This window comes from Oratosquilla oratoria, chromosome 3 (genome assembly GCF_046742065.1).
Source record: "Oratosquilla oratoria isolate Oo_2021 chromosome 3, ASM4674206v1, whole genome shotgun sequence".
Taxonomy (NCBI): Eukaryota; Metazoa; Arthropoda; class Malacostraca; order Stomatopoda; family Squillidae; genus Oratosquilla; species Oratosquilla oratoria.
The window spans coordinates 71,867,406-71,892,405 of NC_134779.1; the positions used below are offsets into that span (position 1 = coordinate 71,867,406).

General features: G+C 40.0%; 1 protein-coding gene across 1 annotated transcript in view; it reads right to left on the reverse strand.

Annotated features, from left to right (window-relative positions):
- Positions 1 to 25,000, reverse strand: part of LOC143018694 (salivary peroxidase/catechol oxidase-like) — a 74,506-nt gene that overhangs the window by 44,365 nt on the left and 5,141 nt on the right. Inside the window, exons 2-4 of the mRNA XM_076174283.1 lie at positions 11,252 to 11,475; positions 568 to 750; positions 99 to 257 (exon numbers count right to left, since the gene is read on the reverse strand). Coding sequence (XP_076030398.1) covers positions 99 to 257; positions 568 to 750; positions 11,252 to 11,475 — 566 coding nt within the window. The remainder of the gene's footprint in view (positions 1 to 98; positions 258 to 567; positions 751 to 11,251; positions 11,476 to 25,000) is intronic.

Genomic DNA, 25,000 nt, shown 5'->3' on the forward strand with positions numbered 1-25,000 from the left:
TATCAGGTATGAAAACCTCATCCCTGCGCACATAGGCAGACGCAAGCTGAGATCCCACGAGTGCACAAAGGCACAGACATATAAACTCGGCCACTTACTAAACTGGCAGGATGTGATGGGCGCGGTGACGGATCGAGCGAACTGGATGCAGTTACGGTTATTTTCCCTGGATACAGTGTCCTGACGGTTAAGCGTATCGATCGGGGCGCACAAAGGATGTCCACGGTCCACACCACAGCAGTCGAAGGGAACACCTCCTGGTGAAGGAAGAGGTGGCGAGACACTCATTAGTACATCAAAGGAGATCCACAGACCAATTGGTCTTTTATAGGGTGTTTGGTTTTCCAATTAATTCTAAAGGATTGAGATACAGCAAGACGTACATGGGAGGAAAAGGGCAGCAGACAAGCAACAAGGTAGACATACTGGGGAGCAAGAACAGTAAACAAGCAGAAAACAGACGCAAGAGAGCGAGGCAGACCGGTAAGACGCAGAGTGGCGACTAGAAAAGCGATATAACAAGAGACAGTGAGAGACAATTGGAGAGAAAGCGAAAGAGGAACTTACTACTTTTCTCTTCCTCGGGGATGTGGATGAGATCGTGGTCGAGGAACTGACCCCATTGCATGACGAAGAGGCTGATCTGCGACTCTCTCTCGTTACCCGAACTCGTGTGGAGGGAGAGGCTCACGTCACGGGCGTTGGGTAGTCGGTTGCCAGAGGTGCCCGTCAAACGAAGTTCACCCACCACTGCAGGTTAGGTTCGAGGGCAGAGAGCAAAAGGTGAAGGAACAGGGTGATAAGGAGGGTCAAGTGGTGGAGTAGAGAGAAAGGAAGGGAAGTGGGAACGAGAACGAAAACAGTGGCGTGAAAACGGAAAGGACGAGGGAGAGGATAAGGGATCAGGAAGGGGTGTAAAAAAAAGATAGGAGAAAATGGAGGGTCAGAGAGGTGGAGAAGAAACCAAAGAAAGGATAATTTATCAATACGAGTAACTTGACTTTAGACTCAAGCTAATCATAACTCAGTTTTGCAGCTACTGGTAGATTCTGGCCATCTCTGCAACTTCATTTGCAGATGTAAAAGTGATACACTAAACACCAAAACAAGATTGATTATTTAGTCTAGCGATTACCCTAAATTGACTAAAATCCTCTTTACCCAGCAGGGCAAAACGTCAAGGTGTTAATGCAGGTGAAGAAAAAGCTTTTGCTTCTTGCACGACATTCTGCTCTCTCTCAGGTACACAGATACTAACAACAAAGTCTAACTAAAGTAAACCCTTGGGGAGTAGGGAGAACGATCCTGGTCTAGAAGGGCTCATACCCATACCGTGCAGTGGTATTTCGGTCAAGATTATGCGAAACGTTAATTTATGAGAGCTTCATCCTCGAATTTCATGGCACATGCTTTTCGCCTCTTGAACTGTGCCCATTTACCCCGAAGTATTTCTCTAAGTTGAATACAATTGTTTCCTGGTGCTATATAGCTGGCAATATATATTTTCTACATACATACATATACCAAGGCTTTTTCCCCCAATTGACACCCATAAAGATAATGATATGGTTATCGGACAATTTTCATCCTAGGTGTGATCGCTCGACGATATAGTTTATCAAGGGATATGTTCTGGAATTACGAGGAGGCTGAGTGATGGAACTTTTTTATTGAGGCCGATGCCAATTTCATCTTGCTAATTTCCGTGGCATGTTCCCACCTTCACCACAACCACTTCTGCATCAAAGGAGTATTTTTCACTCGATTAACCTCTCTCGCACAAGGAGAGTTTTCCATTTCATTTCGGATGCCGCCAAGCTACTTCGTTCACTTCTACTGGTATCACCTCTATATCAAAGGGCCAACCCAAGTACGTGCTCTGCAGACATTTTTGTTCTAACTAAGAGCATGCAATTTTATTCAAACGAGAGGACAGGCTGGGAATAAAAAGACGGCTCGATATTCCATTTTATGAGGATTGCCGTCTCCTTTTTTGATGGAATTATTTGATAAAGAATAATAAAACGATACGACTTGCACCATTCTACCTGCCACCTGAGGTGATGTTGTGTTGTTGAGGGAAAAATACGTCTGCAGAAAAAGGTTGGATAATTCTCAGCTGACCGTCTTGTTACATTTTACACTTCACACCTGTATTCTAGTTGTCATCAGGTAATTTTATTCAGTGGGGAAAACAAATTCTGCAGTGAAAAGGTTGGGAGTCTTTTTGAGGTAATATAAGGAAAGTCTTGAGTGGCAAGCATGAAAAGCTCAAAATATTAGGATATCTGAAGTAGGAGTAAAGGGCATTGTGAAAAAATGTCAATTTTCGTAATGTGAAAGGACGGATATAGGCTATGCATACATAATTATATTTAACTTTTTCTACTTTATCCTCATCGATAATAATTAAATCGTTACCTTGAACTTTTGAGTGATGTATTTTACTCTTATTCATCTTTAAACCTATTCCAATACTTTGTTCAAATCACTCATCATATTTTCCACATTTTTGCAGTGATTGAAATATTACCTTCCCAACTATTTGAAAGTCTCTTCCAGGCACGCTGTCAACAGCTTGGCTGAAATTGCTTCTCCTTGTGCTCCTTTGTCGATCTCTCTCTTTTCTGTATGCTTACGCACTCGAATAACAATAGCTCCTTTCGCATAAGTGGTTTGTAGAACCATTACAATGTACTCGTTTGCATAGTGTTTGCACATATAATTTAGTACTGTAATTTTTTCAGAAGAGAAACGGAGAGGTTTAGTGTACACACACACACACACACACACACACACACACACACAAATATATATATATATAAATATATATATATATATATATATATATATATATATATATATATATATATATATTAGATTAACTAATACCTTATCTGCAAATGGTTTATAGTAGAATATTTGCTTCTAGAGCCAGCCTGTTCTCTTGGCTGGTTTTCATCTAAAAATTTTCTTAGTCTGTAAGAAATTTAAAAATATTTCTCATACATTTGATAACTAAACTAATCGGTCTCTTTTCTTGTGAAGTAAAATCATAACATGATTCATGAAAGCTTTCCTGAAAACTGGGTATATTCTGTAGTTCAAGTAATCTATGATAAAAATCTTTCCCTACATCCCTCAGAAGATCTATCGATTTACCATCTCCACCACGTGTTTTTCCTTGTTTACTCCGTAGTGCAAACGCCACTTTTTATTTTCAACTACTCTTTATAGATGCATTTACTTATTCAATTGTGGTATTTGATGATAGGATTATTCTACTTATTTATACTCTGACTCTGCATCTTCCTTTTTATCTTCCTAAGATATCATCTGCTGCCTCCCAAATGCTAGTTGGCGCTCGGGCTGTTTAGTTTTTTTTTACTTTCCTAATAGTTTACTCTATATGGTACATATTCTTCTTCTTTTTTTCTCTGACCTCTTCTTTTATTGATATGTCTGTCTAATTCTTCTCTCTTTATTTTGGTCTTCCTGATTTTAATCTCTATAGTCCTTATTTTCATTAATTCACTCATTATTTTGTGTTCTCTAATATTTTTACACTCCCTGTTTTCTCCACCGATTCCGATCATTATATTTAATAAACTACAGCTTATATTTTTGATAGTGTCCTCGTTATTTCTTGAAGCTTTAAATCTAGTTTAAATCCCAACTAGAATTCCTAGTATTTTTCAACTCTAAATTGCTTTCAGCTGTACGACCCACCAATCTGTGGTCACTACTTTATTCATATGAGCATCAAGTTTATTTTTTCATAGTTATTCCATTTATATTTATCTAAGTCCATTTACTACCTACATGTTTTTGAAAGAAATTATTCATTATTCTCAATTTGTAATTCTCTACAAATCTAACCTCATCTGTCAGTCTCACCCACTCCAAACGTACGATTCACATTTCATGCTCTTCCCCAGTTTGGCACTGAAGTTACCGACTACCAACGTGTATATATTTTTTCTTAGTAAATTATTACTTGACTAACATAATCATAGGATACAATTTCATTGTGTTTTCTGTGTGACTTTGTTGCATAAACCTGAATTATTTTTAGTGTATTATAACCTAAACTATCTTATCTGGTATAGTATTGAATTTCATTACGTTATCAGCAATCTCTTGATTGATCAAAATACTACTCCACTCCATACCTTAATATTAGATTAAGTGGTGACTGCCTTGTAGCTGCATGAGATTTTCCTTCCCTTCGGATATCAGTCCCACGAAACAGGTTCGATCCTGTGATCTTCTAACGGGATTCTCACTTTTTTGTCATCATCTTCTATATGTTTAAAGTCCAAGGCTTAGATCTCATTGAACAGTGCTTAACCACATTCAGTGACGCACTTCCCTTAAACACAAGAGACAATACCTTTGAAAGTTAGGTGAAGAAGATCCAACAGGGGCACCAATTATTGCATTGGTTGTGAGTTCATTGTTGATTAGGAGGTTGTGGCAGTAATTTCATCTCCTTGCCACATAATTTATGGTGAGATATGTTTTTGGTGCAAATTTATTCACTATCTACTCTAGAACTTTATATATATATATATATATATATATATATATATATATATATATATATGTATGTAGGGTGGCCAGTGGTCTACGCCGTCATTATAATAGAATCTTCAGAAATGTCCCATTAACAGCGGGTTCTAAGACTGCAAATGTGTTCGTGCTGATCTTCGTCTCCTCTTTCGTACAAGCCTGTTCGATATGAATTCTGCAGGGATTTTTACCTTGTAATCATTAAGATAATTACGCCTACCTGCTAACATCAAAGGATCAACTCTCAGATAAGACTGACTTAATTATGTAAAGTAAAACCTCCAGAATCTCCTGGGACCGTCTTCGTTCTCCAGAGTCAGTAGGCTCTATACACCTAAAATTCTGCATTTATCGAAGAAAACATGCTTAGTGTTGCCCTAGTCTTGCACCCGATGACAATGGGATGGTTGGTAGAAGTTACTGAATCCCGAACATCAATGTGATTATATCAACAGGAAGCGGAACGGTGAAGACATTCGTTGTTCATCTTTTGTTTTGATTCAATCATTACATTTATTTAACTCAACATTTGTTTACTGGCGACTATTCAGTTAACCTTACATAAGCAAAGAAGAAAAAAATATAAGTGACAGGTACACGTGAATAAAAACAACTATTCATTAACATTAATAAGAAAATCTACGTCAGGTTAAATAAATCAAATATACCTTCGTCGTGTTCGTGCATGAATTTAACTCCCTCAAGGTAGTGCTGTACTACAACGTATAACCACATCTTGAAACATCAGTCTATAGAAATAGGGTCATAGCAGGATTAGTAGGGCAGTATTAGGGGGTTGGGTGAGGGGGTGTAAGCGGTGGTAGTAGAATGGGGGGGACTCAACGGGATGTACAATTAACTCACTAGAGTGTGCTCTAGACCCAGGCGATTGTACACCAACCTCCTGCATGTCTACTAGCCAGACTCAATTTGATGAGTACAGATTCCTACATCCGCCATAAGTGTTCAATGAATCTGAGGGGTGCATCCCACCGGGGGTACATTATTCCTACTGATGTGCTGAACACAATTTATGCAATTTCCCCATTGGAAATGCCATTGCACTCCCGTCAGACCGTCAAGGTTAGCCAACTTCTGTTGTGGATAGGGCGAGGATTCGTTTAGTAATAGTTGTCGGTTTATTGCCAAGTAGGTCGTGGAAATCACCAAAGCCTCTTCGATGCCTGCAAAATCTGTTTTGACTTGCTGTGTTATAAACTTTGTGGTGGATTGCAACTTCCCCTTACCTTAGCGGCTGGCACTTTTCCTTTCATTCTGGTTGTCACCAGGCTGATTTGACAATTTCTGTAGTCTTGACATCTTCGTAGCTAAGGAATCAACCATTTTAACCGAGGTCATGTACATTTCGTGGTAAATAGTGATTCGGGAGGTAATCAGGGTCGCCATTTTCTTTCTCTGATATATATATATATATATATATATATATATATATATATATATATATATATATATATATATATGTGTGTGTGTGTGTGTGTGTGTGTGTGTGTGTGTGTGTGTGTGTGTGTGTGTGTGTGTGTACATATATATATATACATACATACATATACATATATATATATATATATATATATATATATATATATATAGACATATATATATATATATATATATATATATATACATAGACATATGAATATATATATTATATATATATATATATATATATATATATATATATATATATATATATATATATAAGGGCACCCTTTTCAATTATAATAATAAAAAAAGAATGTTAGTAGAAGCAAATAATAACTTTAATTAATTTCTAAGTACGATCGATCGATCCAACACGACACAAGAACTGACGCCATCTTTGTTGTATATTGTGGGTTTTGAAGATGATAATCAACCTACTTAACTTTATCTAACTTAACCATACTTAACCTAACCTCAGGCAGTATAGACGCCTTATCTTCCTCCTTCTCTCCGTCTTCGTCGGAGCGGATAGGTTTACCGACTACAAAATTGACGCACTCGTGATATTTATGTTATATTTCTAAGAAGTGAATAAAGATATTACTATTTAATTCTTAAAATAAAGGTTGAATGACACATGAATAAATTTTATATTTCTAAGAAATTCAATAATGTTGGTGTAGAAAACCTTCAGTGTGGTTTTTAATGAGTCATTGAATCGCTTGCCTAGTAGGATTTTGCCATATCATTACATGACCTGCCCAGCAAAGCTGTGATTTTATCAGGATGGCGTGGATACTGGGCAGGTTGGCACGGGCGAGGTCATCTGTGTCGTGTATCTTAGTTTGACACTTTATGCTAAAGAATTTCCTGAGGTGAGTGGTATGGAAGTGGTTGATTGGTAAATCATCCACGTCTCACAGCTATAGAGCTGTGGCTTAGTTTATCTTGACATTCGTCTCTAGCGTGATACATCTTAATTTCACACGTTCTATGGAGTCTTCCTAAGGGAGGAGCATTCGTCGAGGACCGCGTTGTCCACCGCGTTCAACCGCTGTCCATATTGGGTTCGACGTATGGTTTTCCTGAGTCTGGCTGATGTATTACTATGGTCCTCTTTATGATGATCGTGAGGCCGAAGTTACTGTAGGCCTCAAAGGTTGAATATAAGTGGACATTTTGTTCCTGACTCTTCTTTTGGAGCTGTCTGGCAGCCAATACCATGTCGATAGTTCCGCGTCTTTTCGGAACCCACATTGTTTCTTCCATTAAGTTAATTTATGAAGTGGAAAATTATAATTTTTTGCCTTTTTAAATGTAGAAGTACTTAGGGATAAGAGAATTTTAAAGTATAATGTTTACAGAAAACCCAGAAATTTATTGTATTTATTTCTATACATTTGAGAGCACACAGGATTGACCCAGATCTTTTTATAAAGAACTTAAAATCATCCAAAATATTGGGAAGAAGATAAAATCTTTCACGTTCTTAACCAGTGTCACAACATCGCCAAAGAAGCGTTTCTTTGGAGCAGATAAGGAAGAACCAAACAACCAGAACTACTTAAAGACTCATATAAGTATTCTTGGAGTTGTGAAAAAAGCATGATAGTTGGAGAATAAATGGCAGGGTCTCACGATTATAGCCCTTTTCCTGTATATTACGATAAGTAAATACAGTTAGATTGATACCTGGAATGCCTCACCGAGACCCCTTACCCACTTACCCACTACCTCCGATTACCACTTAATAACTCTTGTTTGGCGGTGTTGTACTGGTGGTTGTTAGAGATGGTCGTCGTTGTGCCTGCCGGCTGTGACCTCCCAACTTTTCCTCCTTGCCTCATTCACTTTCACTTTCCTTTACTTCATGACCTACTTCCACGTGTATACTCCCGTCGTGAGGCGTTGCGCTTTCCGGATGTCGCCCCATGGTTTTCCTTCTCGTCCCATTCACTTTTACTTTCCATCGCCTCGTGACCCACCGTCATGTGTACACTTTCGCCTCCTCTTCCACAATAGGCTCTTTTTTTTATGCTGCAGCCTTTTCTCTTCTTCCTTTTTCCTTAAGTCCCTGTACGTCATGATTTCCATTTCCGTTTTTCCATTATTATTATTGTTATTCTTTTTAAAAAACGCAGTATATCAACAAGGGTTTCAGTCACATGCAGACATAAAAACTACATAGCTACATAACTCGTTTACATATTACATATGAAGCAACTGACATTTGTAATCAAAATTTAGGCAGTTACAGTTAGACTTATTTACGAACGAGGGATACTGCATTTGCTTATCAGCAATTCCACGATGTATAAAGTGATTATATCTACCTGATTTGCCCACCTCACTTTAACTAAAATGCATGATGTTAATCAGAATAAAACCCGTTAAATACCTCGCCGTGTCAAATGATTTAATCGTGACAGTTTCATGGACTGATAGAGCCGTCTCATTACCTTAGGGGTTCAGCAGCCTTCCATGACCCAACACTCATTTTTGGCAGCACATACACGCAAGCTCCTCAGCATGAAGTACTTTTACTTTCGAGGTGGCTCTCGCCAGTTTGTCTCATTTATTTCTGTGGCTCCCCTAGGTAGTATAAGGGGAGTTAACGAGTTAATGATGTTAAGGTTATCGGGGAGTTAAGGATGAAGTTCAGTTGTTGTAGTCTCATTGTTCCCAAGGTAATATAAATCGTTAAAGAATTAGCTCTAATCTTCACTTCTCCCAATCACCTCAACAGTTTCCATCGTGTCTCTTTTTTCATATGCATTGATGTACTGTACTGCACATTCCAGACTGGGTGCACCTTAAAAATTCCAAACATCCTCCACCCTTTTCCCATTCTGCTTCCAGCTCCTTCATGAGTGTACAGTTGCCGGCAAGTATAACTAGTATAGTCCTGGGATAATGTTACATGTGGCAACACTGACTATATGCAGTCACAAGTATCTATAGTTTCTTGCATGATTCTTGGAAAATAAACATACTGAGCAGAGAGCGGGGTTTAACATTTTCCGCACCAATTGGTATCCTTTTCATTTTATTCTGGTTGGTGCCAGGCTATTCTATTTAACTAAGTGACAGTTCCTCACTTACGAGGGATGACGATGTAGCGTGGTGATGTCAATTTCACTTTCCCATGGCTAGTAGGCCAGGACCCATGGCTCTAATCTTACTTTACGCCATCTGTCGTGTAAATCACCGTTATATCTGAGGCACCAAGAAACTACCGTCATATTGTGGGACGTGATGAAGATGGCGTTAGTGCCTATCGAATAGTCCAAATTTCCTTCTGTATACTTGGGCCCTTGGATCTAGGAGGAAAGGTTCAGGTGCATACTTTTAGAAGTTGCACAGAAATCTGAAATTCACAAAGTCGCTTTCTGTGAGAATTGCAGTTACTACGTATTTGTCTATCTATCTATCTGTCTGTCTGTCTGTCTGTCTGTCTATCCCATATGAGGGAGGTAGCAATCACTTCACCCATCCCACACCCATCCAACACCACCTGTTTCCCCTATACTTTCGCTGTTGGTGAAGGGCCATTAACACCCCTCTATTTTCCCTATATTTTAGTTCATTGTTTGTGAGGGGCCATCCCTGGCCCCTATTCATTGCCCAGGTCAAATACAATACAGCAAGACACAGCACCACAGCAGGGCCCAACAACCTAAGGTAGTTTATAACCATCACTTAATTTACATGGTAACACTTCCTTCTCGTCACTTCACTTGTAGAGAAGACAAGGAGAAATATTTTCGAGCCGTGACAAATTATCGTCCATTCAAAACCATTCTCCACTCACACCTATCACTTACCTACTCCCTTCCTTGCTGAACAAACATTACCCTTTTACAGATGCAGCCAGTCTTGCTCTTACAAAATTGTCCTTTACAACCTCTAATGGTAACCTTCATTAAGGAAGGACCTCTGGCTGGTAGATGCAGTCGAACCCCAGCTCTTACAAATTTACATTATGTGAGGTGGGTTCTCCGGAAGCATCTGCCAGCTAGAAAGATAAAAAATTAAATTTTCACTCCTTCAAAGACATCAATTTGTCTCGGCATTGTGGCCTGCTCCAACCTCTTCATGACACTATATCCTGTTTTCTTTCCGAAGTGACCTATTCTTATTTGGCCCTTATTCATTTTGCTCCAAATAACCTGGTTGCACATACACCCAAGCCTCTAGTGCACAGAAAAAGACAAAATTTGGTAATGTATACGAATATCCAGTCTAATAACGCCGGGCACATGCTTGAAGATCGCCAGACCAAATCCAATGGAGTGCTATACAATTAACTGAACGTTAACCCTTTAAGCACGGTGACCGTTTTTCCAGACTTCGTTCGGACTGCAAGACTGATCTTTTCAGCTGAGAGTAAGGACTCTCGATCGATCGAAATCCTGAACTGAATAAAGTAGTCTAACATGAACCTAACATAACTCAGGAAGTATACCACTATGTTGAAGATTAATCATACCAGGAAGAGAATTACCTAGGAAGGAAATGACAAGTTATTAGACGACCTTATCAGGACCTACCTACGTACTAGACGTGTAAAAATGATCTTGTTTGATGCCTGTGCATCAGCAAAAATTTGACGATACCCCTTTCATTTCAGGGGAGGTGTCAAGGAGATAAGAAGAATAGCCAATCAGTAACCATAATAAAGACTAGGTAGCACCCTGTACGGAAACTCGTTCCTTTGCTGCAGTGGGTTTACGTTGACCATACAAATAGCGTAATAGTAATCAGACCATTTCGGTCATCAAGCTACATCATCATGCATAAAATAATGTTCAGGATCGTAAAATCTTGTTCACACTCTGAATTGTTCAAATGCCTTGATGTGATCCACAAAATATATCAGTTCCAGGTTACCAAGGCACTGTTGTGTCTATCGTTTGATGGTTCATTGTGCTGCACAGTTGTAGATAGACGAGCCTAACCGATGCAGTATATAGTACGTAAAGTAGTACTACGTGCTGCTGCTATAGTGTGTTGTGATTGCTTGCAGTACTCGGGATCTCTTATATTTTAACGTGTTTCTCCATAGAAATAGAGTAAAGTACAAATTATGATCCCTGAATGTCTGTCTCAATTTCCTAACTGTACCGCGGGAAAGCTCATGAGAAAAAAATATATATATACGGGGGTTTACACTACCCGGTAGCAAGTTTTTATAAATTCGAGTGCATCTGTGGAGTTGTTCACTATATACACTTACCGTCTTCGTAGATAGGGGGAATGAAACGCCCTAGACGACGGCTGGATTTGCCCCAGTCGGTGTTAATGAGGTTGTTACAGGTGCCGTCGGTAGTCCGGTATTGAGAATGGGAGTTGCAGTTGCTGGGTGGGACGATGGTTGTTTGGCAAAATTCATTTGCAAAATCCTCGCACATGTCCGTTTCGAATATTCGGCTAATTATTCGATCTGCCATGTTGATCATCCTGCGGTCGGGTGAGGCAGGAAGCACCGTGAGAGGAAATTTTTTGTAGAATAACTGCATAAAAAATGGTAAATATCTATAATAATAATAAAGTAAGAATTATCTCGTGGAAGAATGTTGTTTTGGATACAGTAATGTTAATCTCTTACACATGATATATCTTATATATCTTTGTTTCGTCTATTGCTAAAATAATATTTACTTTAGGATACTTGTTAAAGAAAACGATATTTCGATCTGTTGAGACCCAAATCTCCCTCAAGTTCACCCTCATCTAAACAGAATCGTCTGGCATCCAGTTAATCTATCAATCAACTGGCAATTCGTAGTCCACTGTTAAACAAAGTCTTTTTGTTAATTGATTCGCACGACAGCGCCAACCTCTGCATTGTCACTACTGCAAACTCCTATTTCGTCTCTATCTATTTGGTCTTCTTCTTCCACGCCTCCCATTTTGGGGTATGGAAGATGGGAGGCGTGGGCTGATAATGCACTTGCACCATCTTCCCTCATTTCTAGGTAGTTTCCCTGTCTGGTTCCGCCTCTGCTCATTTATCGACTTTACAAAGAATTACAAAGGCAGAGCATGCCGACAGGAGACCTTTTGGTCAATAACTAGGTCGGATGCGGAAAAATTATAATAATGACAAATGAATAAGAATAAATAAATACAATTATTATAATATAAATATCAATAAATAGAATAAATAAATGCATAGGTTTAGTTAAATAATAAAAAGGTAAATAGTAAATGATGATAAATTGACAGATGAATAATAAATGAAAATCAAGCAAATAACAATAAACAGACAATAGCAAACAAATAAACAAATAATATAAAATAAATGGCAGTCATTACAGCATCTTGCTTAGGTGTTTACTTAAACGAATCTTAAAACTTTAAATTGAACTACATTGCACTGCCATTGCATGGTTGGCGAAGTTGTTTCTACCCACTTCCAAATTAAATCTATTTCCTGACAGTTTGAGACCATTGTTTCTTGTCGGGTTCTCATTCAGTGTGAAAATTTGGTCACTTTTGATGTTATCAATTCCCTTTAGAATCTTAAAAACCTGTATCAAGTCACCTCAGAGTCTACGCTTTTTAGGGGAAACAGATTCATATGTTTTAGTCGATTTTCGTATGATTTATTTGGAATCAGTTTTGTGGCTCGCCGTTGTACTTTTTCCAATATGTCAATACCTTTAGTGAGATTCGGTGATCATATGGAAACAGCATATTCCAAATGTGGACGAACTAACGATTTATACAAGTATAACTTGTTAATGAGAGATGGAGTTTTGAAGTCAAAAGATCGCGCAATCAGTCCTAGAATCTCATTTGCTTTCTCAGAGGCTGAAATACACTGCTTAGATGATTTGAGATCTTACTGATAATTACGCCGAGATCCTTTTCACTATCCACTTTTGTTAACGAATTTCCAAATAACTTGTAATCGTGTTTTTATTTTTACCTATGTGCATAACCTTGCATTTACTTGTGTTAAATTTCATCAGCCACTTTTCAGACCATTGCTGTAATTTATCTAAATCTTCTTGAATATCTAATTGATTCAAATGATCATTTGCCATTCCCGAGAACGGGACCTTGAGGAACTCCACTCGTAACATTTTTCCATCTAGAAGTTTTGCCATTTAAAACAACTCTCTGTTTTCGATAATTCAACCAATTAGTCCGCGTGAAGCTAATTTAATAAGTAGCCTTACGTGGGGGACGGTATCAAAAGCGTTTGCAAAGTCTAGATATATTAAATCTATATTGTTTCTTTTGTCATAATTCGAGATGACTGTGTTGTAGAATTCGAGTAAGTTAGTTACGCAAGAACGTTTCCGTCTGAATCCATGCTGGCTATCATTTATCAAACAGTTACTTTCTAAATGATGTTCGATAGCATCTCTGATGATAGTTTCCATTATTTTTCCTATGATTGAAGTCAAGCTTATAAACCTGTAGTTATTTGGTTTCTTTTTGTCACTTTTTTGAATATGGGAGTAATGTTAGCTAGCTTCCATTCTCTTGGGACATCTCCGGATATGATGGATTTCTTGAAAATAATTTCTAATGGAACAACAGTCTCATTTCCATTTTCTTTAATATTTTTGGATGCCAGCCATCAAGCCCTGGCGTTTTATTAATTTTGAGTTTCTCTATCCACCTTTTAATTTTTTCTTTGATTATATTTACCGTAATGAATAAGTTCACTCTAGATTTCTCACAGGTATGGAGTTCACTTTGAGGTGTTTCGTTTATGAATACTGAGCTCAAATAATTGTTTAAAATATCACACATTCCTTTGTTTGAATATTCAAATTGACCGTCAGCAGATAATAGTGGGCCAATGTAATTCCTAACAACCTTTTTATCTCTAATGTAACTATAGAATTCTTTGGGATCCTCTTTGGATTTGCGATATTCATTTCGTATTGTCGTTTTCGTTTTTATTCCATTTTTTTTAAATCCCTCTGTATTATTACAGAACTTTGATAGTCATTAGGTGCACCCGAGCAATTGTATTTCTTATAAGCCTGTCTCTTTTTTTAACAATACTTTCTTTTAAGTTTCTTTGTCAAGCCATTTTGGGCGAGCCTGATATGTGTGTGTGGGGGGGGGGGTCTGTCCTCAAACGGGATGTATGAATCACCTTAGTAAGCCTATTTTGAAATATTTCCAACAACTGATCCACAGGTTTTTAGCTTAATTTTGCCTCCCAATCTGTAAGGTGAAGCTCCCGACGTAGTCCTATGAAGTGAGATTTACTGATATTGGATATTTTAGATACACAAGTATCTATTCTAAAAAAAAAAAAAAAAAAAAAAAAAAAAAAAAATAGCAGTTTGAATCTAAGTTGTGATCGCTATTTACAATAGTTTCACTAACGATCAATAGATCGAGTAAGCTTCAATGTCTCTTTTACATGCTGAACTAGGTAATTGTCACTGAGAAAATCTATCAAGTGACTACCGATATGGCCATGTTCAAGGGTCATCCAATCAATGCCAGTAAAATTGAAATCACCCATTATCAGTAGGTCCCGGTTGCAGAAACTAGACAGTTCTTGAAACAACCGTTTGTCGTCTGCTAAAGATAATGTTTTTGGCCTATATATTACGTCCACATTATTATTTTTTTTTTCCATTTGTTTGGGTTTATTCTACCCACAAACTATCATATGCATCCTGTTTTACTTTCTCTAAAACACAGGCATGGACATTGCTTTTAACGTACAACAGAACACCACCTTTCTGATGAAAGTGTTTAAATCCCGCAATATCAAATTCAGCTTCAAACTCTTTACCATTTAACCATGTCTCAGTTATTCCTATCATATCGAGATTTTTACTTATGACATACGCCTGCATTTTTTCCTAATACTACGAACATTAAAGTACATGTTATTAAGAAACTCATGGTGATTTCTTTTTGACACGTTTTGTATTTCAACATGAGGCCTTACATTATAATTTTGTTCTTCATTGACAACTTGCTCTATATCAACGTTTGGTCCTTGATTGACATTCAGTGCCTCAAGGACATCTGCCCCATCACAGACATCTGGTCCCTCACCGTCATTCGATCTCTTATGTATACTTTGCCCCCCTACGTCACAGTGTTCCACACCGGCTACCCGTCGTTCATTTACATTCTGTCCGGCATCCCCTCCCAAAATGATATTCTGTCCTCCACTGACATTATATCCTACTGTGATATTTTGTCCTCCACTATCATTGTATACCATCGTGATATTTTTTCCTCCAATATCATTATATCCCAACTTGATATTTTGTCCTCCACTATTATTACATTCCATTATGATATTATCGGCTGAAAGAAACCTGCACAGCGAAGCTATAGCGATAATCCCATACCACCCCGGCCCTTCCACTGAGCCGCTTGGGGCGCCGACGGCTGGTACGGGAGGTCGACAGGAGCATACTGCTTCTCCCGCGTGACCTGCCCGGGCCGATACCCACAGCACTCCACAGCTTGTTGCGTCCGTGGCTTCGGTCGGGGGCCCTACGCCGGTCGCTCTATCCAGGTTTCAGGAGACCTACGTGGTGTGGCAACTACGCCCACAAGTGTTCCAGTCGCTCTCCCTCCGCTACGGCACCCCAGAGGTGGACCTGTTTGCCTCCCCAAACACGACCCAGCTCCCCCTCTACCTCACCTGCATCCAAAGGACACGCACAGGAGGCCCAGACGCCTTCACGGAGGACTGGAACAGCTGGAAGTACGTATTCATTTTCCTCCTCCAGCGACACCGGTCCTCCTGAAGGTGATGCAGACTCTCAGGTCCTTCAAGGGTCAGGTCCTCCTGATAGCTCACTGCTGGCCAACCCAGCCGTGGTTCGGGGAGCTAATGAGATGGGGCCCTTCTCCCCTTCTACTGGGGTCAGCCTGCCTAGCCAACAGCCTTACCGCACCTCTCCAAGCGTCACTCCAACTTGATACTTGGAGTTTCTACGGGGAGCTCTCAGCCAACTCTTCTCTACAGAGGCAGGAGACAAGATAATCAGAGCTCACCTTCCGTCCTCAGTGCGGCAGTGTGGGTCCTGCTGGCAGAGATTCCGGAACTGCCTTCGGAGACACGCAATGGTGACCATCTCCGCCAGCACGGTTCCGGACTTCCTGACTTGGCTGGCTGCCTCAACCAACAGGGCACCGGCGACTATCTTGCCTCACTATACAGCCCTCACGGATCCGCTACGCTTTGGCATGAACATCCAAGTGCCACAGAGGGCGCGAACCCTCCTAATGAAGGGGATCAGCGCCTCGAGAGAGCCGAGACATCAACCGGTCCTGGCCTGGTCCTTGCATCGTCTTCTGCAGTACCTGGCGTTCGAAAGGGCCATTATGGAGGAAGAACACTTCCCTCAACGTGTCGTCTTTCTGCTCGCCTTGACTACGGACTACAGGGCTTCACAGTTGGCGGCAATCACCCGCCACCCGTCCTTCTCCAAACTGGAGGAGGACAGCTCGGCCTTAACCCTCTCTCCATCACCAACATTCCTAGCCAGGAACGGCCAAGCGGACGACATGATTGGCCCTCTCAGAATACAATCCTTCCGGGAGGGAGGACGCCCACATCCGCTGCACCCGGTCCGTGCGTTCGAAGACTACGTGGAGCACACGGAAGATATTTCTGAGGATCATCTCTTCTACAACTCGAAATTTAGGATTCCCCTAACCCCGAGGTCCCGGGCGCACCTGCTTTTCCGCTTTTTGGAGACAGCCGACCCGGGCCATGCCCCACACGCCCACAGCATCAGGGACTTCGTGGCATCGCTGGCGTTTCTCCGCACCCACTCTGTGGAGCGGGAGCGGGACCTAGGGGCTGGACATCGACTACTCCCTTGGGGACACGGCGTCTCAACCACTCGGTCGCCCCTGTCCCATGTGTCGCCATGGAAACAGCTCCCTCTCATCTCATGAAAAAAAAGGGGGTGGAGGGGGCAAAGGGCGACCGAGGAGTGGGGAGGGGCCAGGAAACGCTGAACAGGATACGAATTTCGTATAATTTACGCATTGTGTGAACAGTGCAATGCTGTGCATGTCACATTCTTCGGTGTGGGTACTTGACGTTTCTTTTCTCCCCTCTACTGAGTGATAAAATAAATAAGTCTCCCATAGGAAAGATACACTTAATAACGGTTTGAATCAGGCTTGACCTCTCCTCCCACCTGTCCTCGTCTCATGCATAGCTTCGCTGTGCAGGTTTCTTTCAGCCGATAATATTTCCTTGTCGCGGCTCGTGCCGCTTACATTGTTTTTATCGGCTTAAGAAACCTGCACAGATTTAGGGTCCCTCCCTCCTCCCACAGGCGAAGCCTTCATTTCTCATTGAAGTGACGACTCAAGCGAGCCGGCTAAGAAGGGAGGGGGTAGGGAGGGGGAGGTGGGGTCGACAATGCACATGCCTGCACAGAGCCGGGAATTTTACATTTCTGATGATTTTGGCGGAAAATTCAAAACACACTCAACCTTCGGGAAATGGCCATATGACCAGGAGTGTGGTATGGGATTATCGCTATAGCTTCGCTGTGCAGGTTTCTTAAGCCGATAAAAAGAATTTAAGCGGCACGAGCCGCGACAAAGAAATATTTTGTGCTTTGACATTACATCCAAATGTAATATTTCGTCATCTACCGACATTATATCCTAAAATGATATTTTGTCCTACACGGACATATTGCTCTACATTATTGCTATACCCTACTCTGTTTTCCCCAATACACTCTATTTCCCCTTCCGTTTGAGGTTATACCCCCCCCCCAAAAAAAAGGAACTAGTTCATTACAAACTCCCACAATGAGGTTTGTAAGAACATCTTTGCCTCTGCGATTAAGGTGGATCCCATCAGAAGCGTAAAGGTCATGACGCCTGGAAAAGAGATAGCAAGTGGTATTTCAGTTGCGTGCACAATCGTGATATCCTCTTATTGATCTCTATGGCTCTACTGTTCCAACACGAGCCTGCGTAGACCCTCGGAAGGATCCTACAGACTACGTGACAGCTCCCACGCTCCTTCATCTCTTGAAGAATGACCTTGTAATTCCGAACAAGTTCCTCTGATCTCACCCTACCCACATCGTTACTTCCCGTATGAACAATCGTAACCGTGTTCGTCCGCCTTTGCTCCCTGATGCTCTGGGTACAATCGGTGATCCCACGGCCTGGTTGACATACAAGCTTGCAACGTCGTTTAGTCTTCCGCTGCAGGGTGTCATCGTAGCCTCGCACCATGAGTCCCCCCATCACCAAGAACTCCTGATTTTCAGCCACCTCACACACACACACACACACACACACACACACACACACACACACACACACACACACACACACACACACACACACACACACACACAGTGAGAAAGTGGTGTTTGCAAAAACAATACATGAATTTAAAAATAGTTTAGATAAAATGAGATATGAAGACGGGACCCCACGAGCATAGCTCCCCTTCCCATAAAATACAACTAGGTAAATACAACTAGGTAAATACACACACACACACACACACACACACACACACACACACACACATACACACACACACACACACACACACACACACACACACACACACACACACACACACACACACACACACACACACACACACACACACACATGTCCAGTATGTTTCAAGTGTCCACTACTCTATGTGGAAAACTGTTTTTCTTCAGTTCTCATCTGTAGCTATGTTGTTTTTTTTTTCTATACATGCCCTCTTGTGCTTCTCTTGTCCTAGTTTAGTAAGTCCTCTCTATCGAGTATCTCTATGCCTTTCATGATTCTGTAGATGGTCAATAGGTCACCTCTCTCTCTTCTTTGCTCCAGCGTCGGCAACTCCAGTTTAGCCAATCTCTCTTCATATGATAAGTTTGCAAGTGCAGGTGCCATTTTTATTGCTGCTCTCTGGATTCTTTCTATTTTCTTTATATTCTTTTTGGTACTGGGTGACCACAATATCGCCGCATATTCTAGTCTAGGCTTTATCAATGTAACCAATATTTTTTTTTATCATGTCCTCGTCCAAGTATGCAAATGCCACTTTTGTCGATCTTAGCAAGTTGTAAGACTCTCCGACAATTTTGTTAATCTGTTTGTCATAGGACAAGTCGTTTGTGATAATTACACCCAAATCTTTTTCGGATCCTTCCTTCTTTACCTCCTTGGTTCCAATTTTATATTTTCCTGATATTCTGTTTTTGCTGTTTTCCAAACTCCATTATGCTACACTTCTTAGTATTAAAGTCCACTTCCCATTTCTGACTCCAGTTCCATACCTTATTTAGGTCTTCCTGCAGTGCTTCACAGTCCTTTTCAGTTTCTACTTTCCTTAACAGTTTAGCGTCGTCTGCAAAGAGGCTCATCAAGGACATATAACCTGAGTCACCCCTTTCCCTGTCCCTTAGATATGCATATGTATATATGTACATACACACACACGTACTCACGCACACACACACACACACACACACACACACACACACACACACACACACACGTCCCAGTGGCGGATTGGTAAGGCACTGGCCTCACAAGCCGGAGAACCGGGGTTCGATTCCCCGGCCGGGCGGAGACAAGTTGGGTTTGTCTCCTTTCACGTGTAGCCCCTGTTCACCTAGCAGCGAGTAGGTACGGGACGTTAGTCAAGGAGTTGTGACCTTGCATTCCCGGTGTGTGGAGTGTGAGTGGTCTCAGACCTACCCAGAGATCTGCTAATAATGAGCTCTGAGCTCACTGCCGTAGGGTGGTGTCTGGCTGTCTCGAAAAGAGGCTGCAGCAGATCCGAGGTGAATACACACACACACACACACACAAAGGCGGGACAACACGAGCATAGCTCCCCTTCCCGCAAAATACAACTAGGAAACTACACACACACACACACACGCACACACACACACACACACACACACACACACACACTTCAGCGAATGGACGGCTTGGATGATGTTCTGAAGAAAACTGAAGTCTGTGGATCCCAACGCAAAGAGAAGTGCCTAGTGTTTTTACAGGGTGGGGGGGAAATTGCTCGTGGAGTAGTGGGAAAGTAGGGAAAGAGGAAAAGGGGAAGGATTACTGAGGGAAATGGAAGGAAATGAGGAGGGAGTAGACTTGGCCCAGCCAGAAAAGCGAAAGGTAAACAAAAGACTGAGCGATGATGAAATGTCAAATAAAAATGTAAAGATTAGAAGTATAGAGAGGAGCAATACAGTAGAAAGTGACGAGAATATGTTCCAGGGATTTAAAGAGGGTGGGGGGGACACAACCCCCCCCCCCGACTGATAAGACTAGAGGAGAGAGTTGATAAGGTGATCGAGGACTTGGAACGTAAGTTAGGTAATGTTGACTCCATTTTCCAGAGAATTGAAAGGTTGGAACAACTAGAGAAGGCAAACAGAAACTTAACTGAAGAAATAGAGGACCTAAAAAGACAGTTAGGAAATGTAAAGGAGGAGAATGAGAAATTGAAGAAGAATAGTAATGAAAACAGAGAGACAATAGCTAAAGAAGCTAAAAATTGGAGAACAACCCAAGAAGGGAATAAGGTTTCATTCACTGACATAGTCAAACAGCAATTGAAAGAACATAATGAAGACTCAGTTATTAAAGTGATGAGACAGAAGGAGAATATAGTATGAGAATTAGCTGACAAAAAGAAATGTATAATTATATTAGGAATGGAAGAGAAACATAACCCAGAGAGAACCGCAAGAATCAAGGAGGAAAATGAAAGAGTAAGCAGTTTATTAAAATTAGTCCACGAAGATGAACCAGAAATTATAAAGAAAATTGAGGAAAAATTTAGACTCGGAAAGTATAGTACAGATAAGACCAGACCAATTAAGATTAAATTCAGGTCACAAACAACGGCAGAGAAAATTCTATCCAAAACAGGGAAACTAGCAACAAATGATCAATATAAAAAGGTATGGATAAAAAGAGAAATGAATAAGGAGGAAAGAGAGGCAGAAAAGCAGAAAAGACTTGAAGCTAAGGCAAAAAACGAGGAAAGAACGGAGTCAGAGAAAGAGAGATTCTATTGGAGAGTAGTGAACATGAAAATAAAGCAGTTCGACATACTAAAGAAAAACATAAGGGAAACAGAGAACACAATGGAAGTGGCAGAAAACTAAGAGCGTCTTACACAAATATAGATGGATTGATAACAGGATTGAATGAACTGAATGATTATTTGAAAGAAAAAGAACCGGACATAATGGGAATTGTAGAAACAAAATTAAAAGGCCCACTACCACCCAACAGCGTAGGACATGATTCATACAATTATTGGATTAGAAACAGAGAGAAAAAACAAGGGGGTGGAGTTATGTTCCTGACTAAGAAGGATATAAACGTGAAAGGTGTCATATATGGAAAGAATACAGTAGAGATGATTATGATAGAAGTGGAAGACAGAGATAAGAAGAGCAGAAAATTTGTGATCAATTATGTGCCTCCGAAAACAGCCTCATGGGAGGAGAGTGAACATAAAAGTATGTTAGAGGACACAAAGATAGCATTAACTAAAATAATGGAAGACGGAGGAAGAATAGTTATGATGGGCGACTTTAATTGCAAAGAAATCTGCTGGGAAGAAATGACAGTAAAGAGTGGTGATGACTCATGGGGAAATGCTCTACTTGAGATGATTACTGACCATTCAATGACACAATGGATACAAGAGAACACTAGGTATAGAAATGAAGAAGAACCATCGAGGCTAGACTTAATAATTACATCTGAACCTAGAATAGTGGACAAGATTGAATATAAAACACCAATAGGTAAAAGTGACCACATATTGATTGAACTGGAACTTAATGAAGAAAAATATATGAAAAGAAATGAACAATATAGAAAAGGAAGAATGATGTATGAAAAAAACAAACTTTGATAAAATAAGAGAATTCTTCCAACAAGAAAACTGGGAAGAAATATACAAAGAAGAAACATCAGTGGAAGAGAAATGGAATATTTTGACAAAAATTTACAAAAAAGGAGTGGAAAAGTATGTCCCAAGACAAAAACAAGAAAAAGAATATGTAAAATGCTGGTACAACAAAAGTTGTAGGGAGTTAAAAGACAAAAGAGACAAAGCCTGGACCAGATGGAAAAAAGACAGAAGACCTGAAAAATGGAAAATATATACTGGTTATAGAAATGAATATGTACAAAAGTGCATAGAGGAAAAAAGAAAATATGAAAAAGATGCTATAGAAAAGTGTAAAGATCAACCAAAACTATTCTACAGATTTGTAAACAATAAACTGAAAAACAAACAGGACTTGGAGAAATTAAGACAAGGAGGAGTTGAATACACTGAGGAAATGGAAATGGCAGAAATTATGAACAAACATTTTAAATCAGTGTTTACAAGGGAAAATATACAACCTGAAGAGATTGAGTGGAAAGAAAAAGTCCCCCCTATGGAAGAAATAGAAGTAACAAAGAATGAAATATTGACACACTTGGGTAATTTTGATGTCAGAAAATCGCATGGGCCAGATGAAATAGCAAACTGGATTCTGAAAGAATGCAGGAATGAACTGGCAGACAAAATACATAGCATACTAAACAGTTCTTTGAAAGAAGGAAAAATTCCAGAAGATTGGAAAAAAGCAAATATAGTACCTATATACAAAGGAGGAAATAAAGAAGAACCTACCAACTATAGACCAGTCTCTCTAACAAGTACAATAGCAAAAATTTGTGAAAGAATTATCAAAAGTAGATGGGTAAAATACTTGGAAAAAAAACAACGTACTAAATCCAAGGCAATTTGGATTCAGACAAGGACGATCATGCGTCACCAATTTAATATGTTTCTATTCAAGGCTAATAGATATAATACAAGAAATAGATGGATGGGCTGATTGTGCATTTCTAGACCTAAAAAAAGCTTTTGACAAAGTACCACATAAGAAGTTGCTTAAGAAATTAGAATATGAAGGAGGAATACAAGGTAAATTGCTAAATTGGATGGAAGACTTTTTGCAAGAGAGAAAAATGAGAGTAGTGATAAGAAACCAGCACTCAAAATGGAATGAAGTAATAAGCGGTGTCCCGCAGGGAACAGTTCTGGCCCCAATAATGTTTGCTATATATATTAATGATATGGATGAAGGAATTGAAAGCTATATGAGCTTCTTTGCAGATGATGCAAAACTACTGAAAAGAGTGAAAACTGAAGAGGATTGTGAATCACTACAGAGTGATCTCAATAAAGTACAAGAATGGAGTAGGAAGTGGGAGATGGAGTTCAATACAAAAAAGTGTAGTATAATGGAATTTGGAAAAAGCAAAAACAGAATAACAGGATCATATAATTTGGGAGAAGAAGGAATAAAAAAAAGTAGAAAATGAGAAGGACCTGGGAGTCATTGTTATGAATAATATGTCACCTGAGAAACATATAAATAAGATTTTTGGAGAAACTTATAATTTAATAAGAACAATCAAAGTGGCATTTACATACCTGGATGAAGAAATGGTGAAGAAAATCCTAATCACCCTGATAAGACCAAGATTGGAATATGCAGCAACGATATGGTCACCAAGTACAAAAAAATGTATAAAAAAACTTGAAAGAATACAAAGAGCAATTACAAAATTGGCACCAACACTCTCAAAACTATCATATGAAGAGAGACTACAAAAACTTAAACTACAGACACTAGAGCAAAGAAGAGAGAGAGGAGATTTGATAGCTATTTACAGAATCATGAAAGGCATAGAAATTACTGATAGAGAGAATCTGATATAATGGGATGACAGAAATACAAGAGGACACGGAAAGAAAATAAAAAAAGACAGCTATAGAAGAGATTTGAAAAAGAACAGCTTTCCACACAGAGTAATAGACAGTTGGAACAAGTTAGATGAGAAAGTGGTGTGTGCAAAAACAATACATGAATTTAAAAATTGTTTAGATAAAATGAGAAATGAAGACGGGACCCCACGAGCATAGCTCCCCTTCCCGTAAAATACAACTAGGTAAATACAACTAGGTAAATACACACACACACACACACACACACACACACACACACACACACACACACACACACACACAAACACACACACACACACACACACACAAACACACACACACACACACACACACACACACACCTCTCATGGCGCTGTGGTTAGAGCTCTGGCCTGCCACTACGGAGGTCCGGGTTCGATCCTCGCCCGGGGCTGAAATAATATATCAGTATCGCAGCGCTGAGGGGTGTTACTCCAACTCTCGTGGGCGGGGAGTTGGGGGTGTGTGTGTGTGCAAGGTCATAGCACTACCCATAGATCGGACCTACGAGCTCTGAGCTCTCTTCCAGGAGGGAAATAGCTGTCGATCACGAGTCCAACACGTGATCCAAAGACCAAGTGAATACACACACACACACACACACACACACACACACACACACACACACACAATTTGTTTGGTGATGAATAATCTTGATATTATATCTTGGGTCCACTGACCCTTGGAAATATTCATCGTGGGCAAATATTCAATTAAAGTGGATTCCACCATTTTCCTTCTGAACCTGATTTATAAATAAGATCAGATTTATCCCACTCCATCCAGTGATTAAATTTGTTCCCGTGTTGAAACACGCCTGAACTTTCTTGACCATACTTAATAGACCTGTTGTTTTCATTCAATTTTGTTCTTAGGTTTCTCCCAGTCTGGCCTATGTATGAAAGGTTACAATCTTTACATGGAAGGGAGTAAACAACTTCTTTACTTCAAACCACTCACTCTCTCCATTTCTAATCCTGACACAAGCTCTACTACTCTCATAAAAACTCTTGACAGCTCCCAAAAGCTTTCTTCCTATCCCATATATCTGCATAACCTCCCACAGTGCCTTTCTGTCTACCCTATCATAAGCCTTTTCCAGATCCATAAAAGCCCAAAAAACATCCTTCCCCTTTCCTATAGCTTTCTCACATATCTGTCTTACCACAAAGATCTGATCTA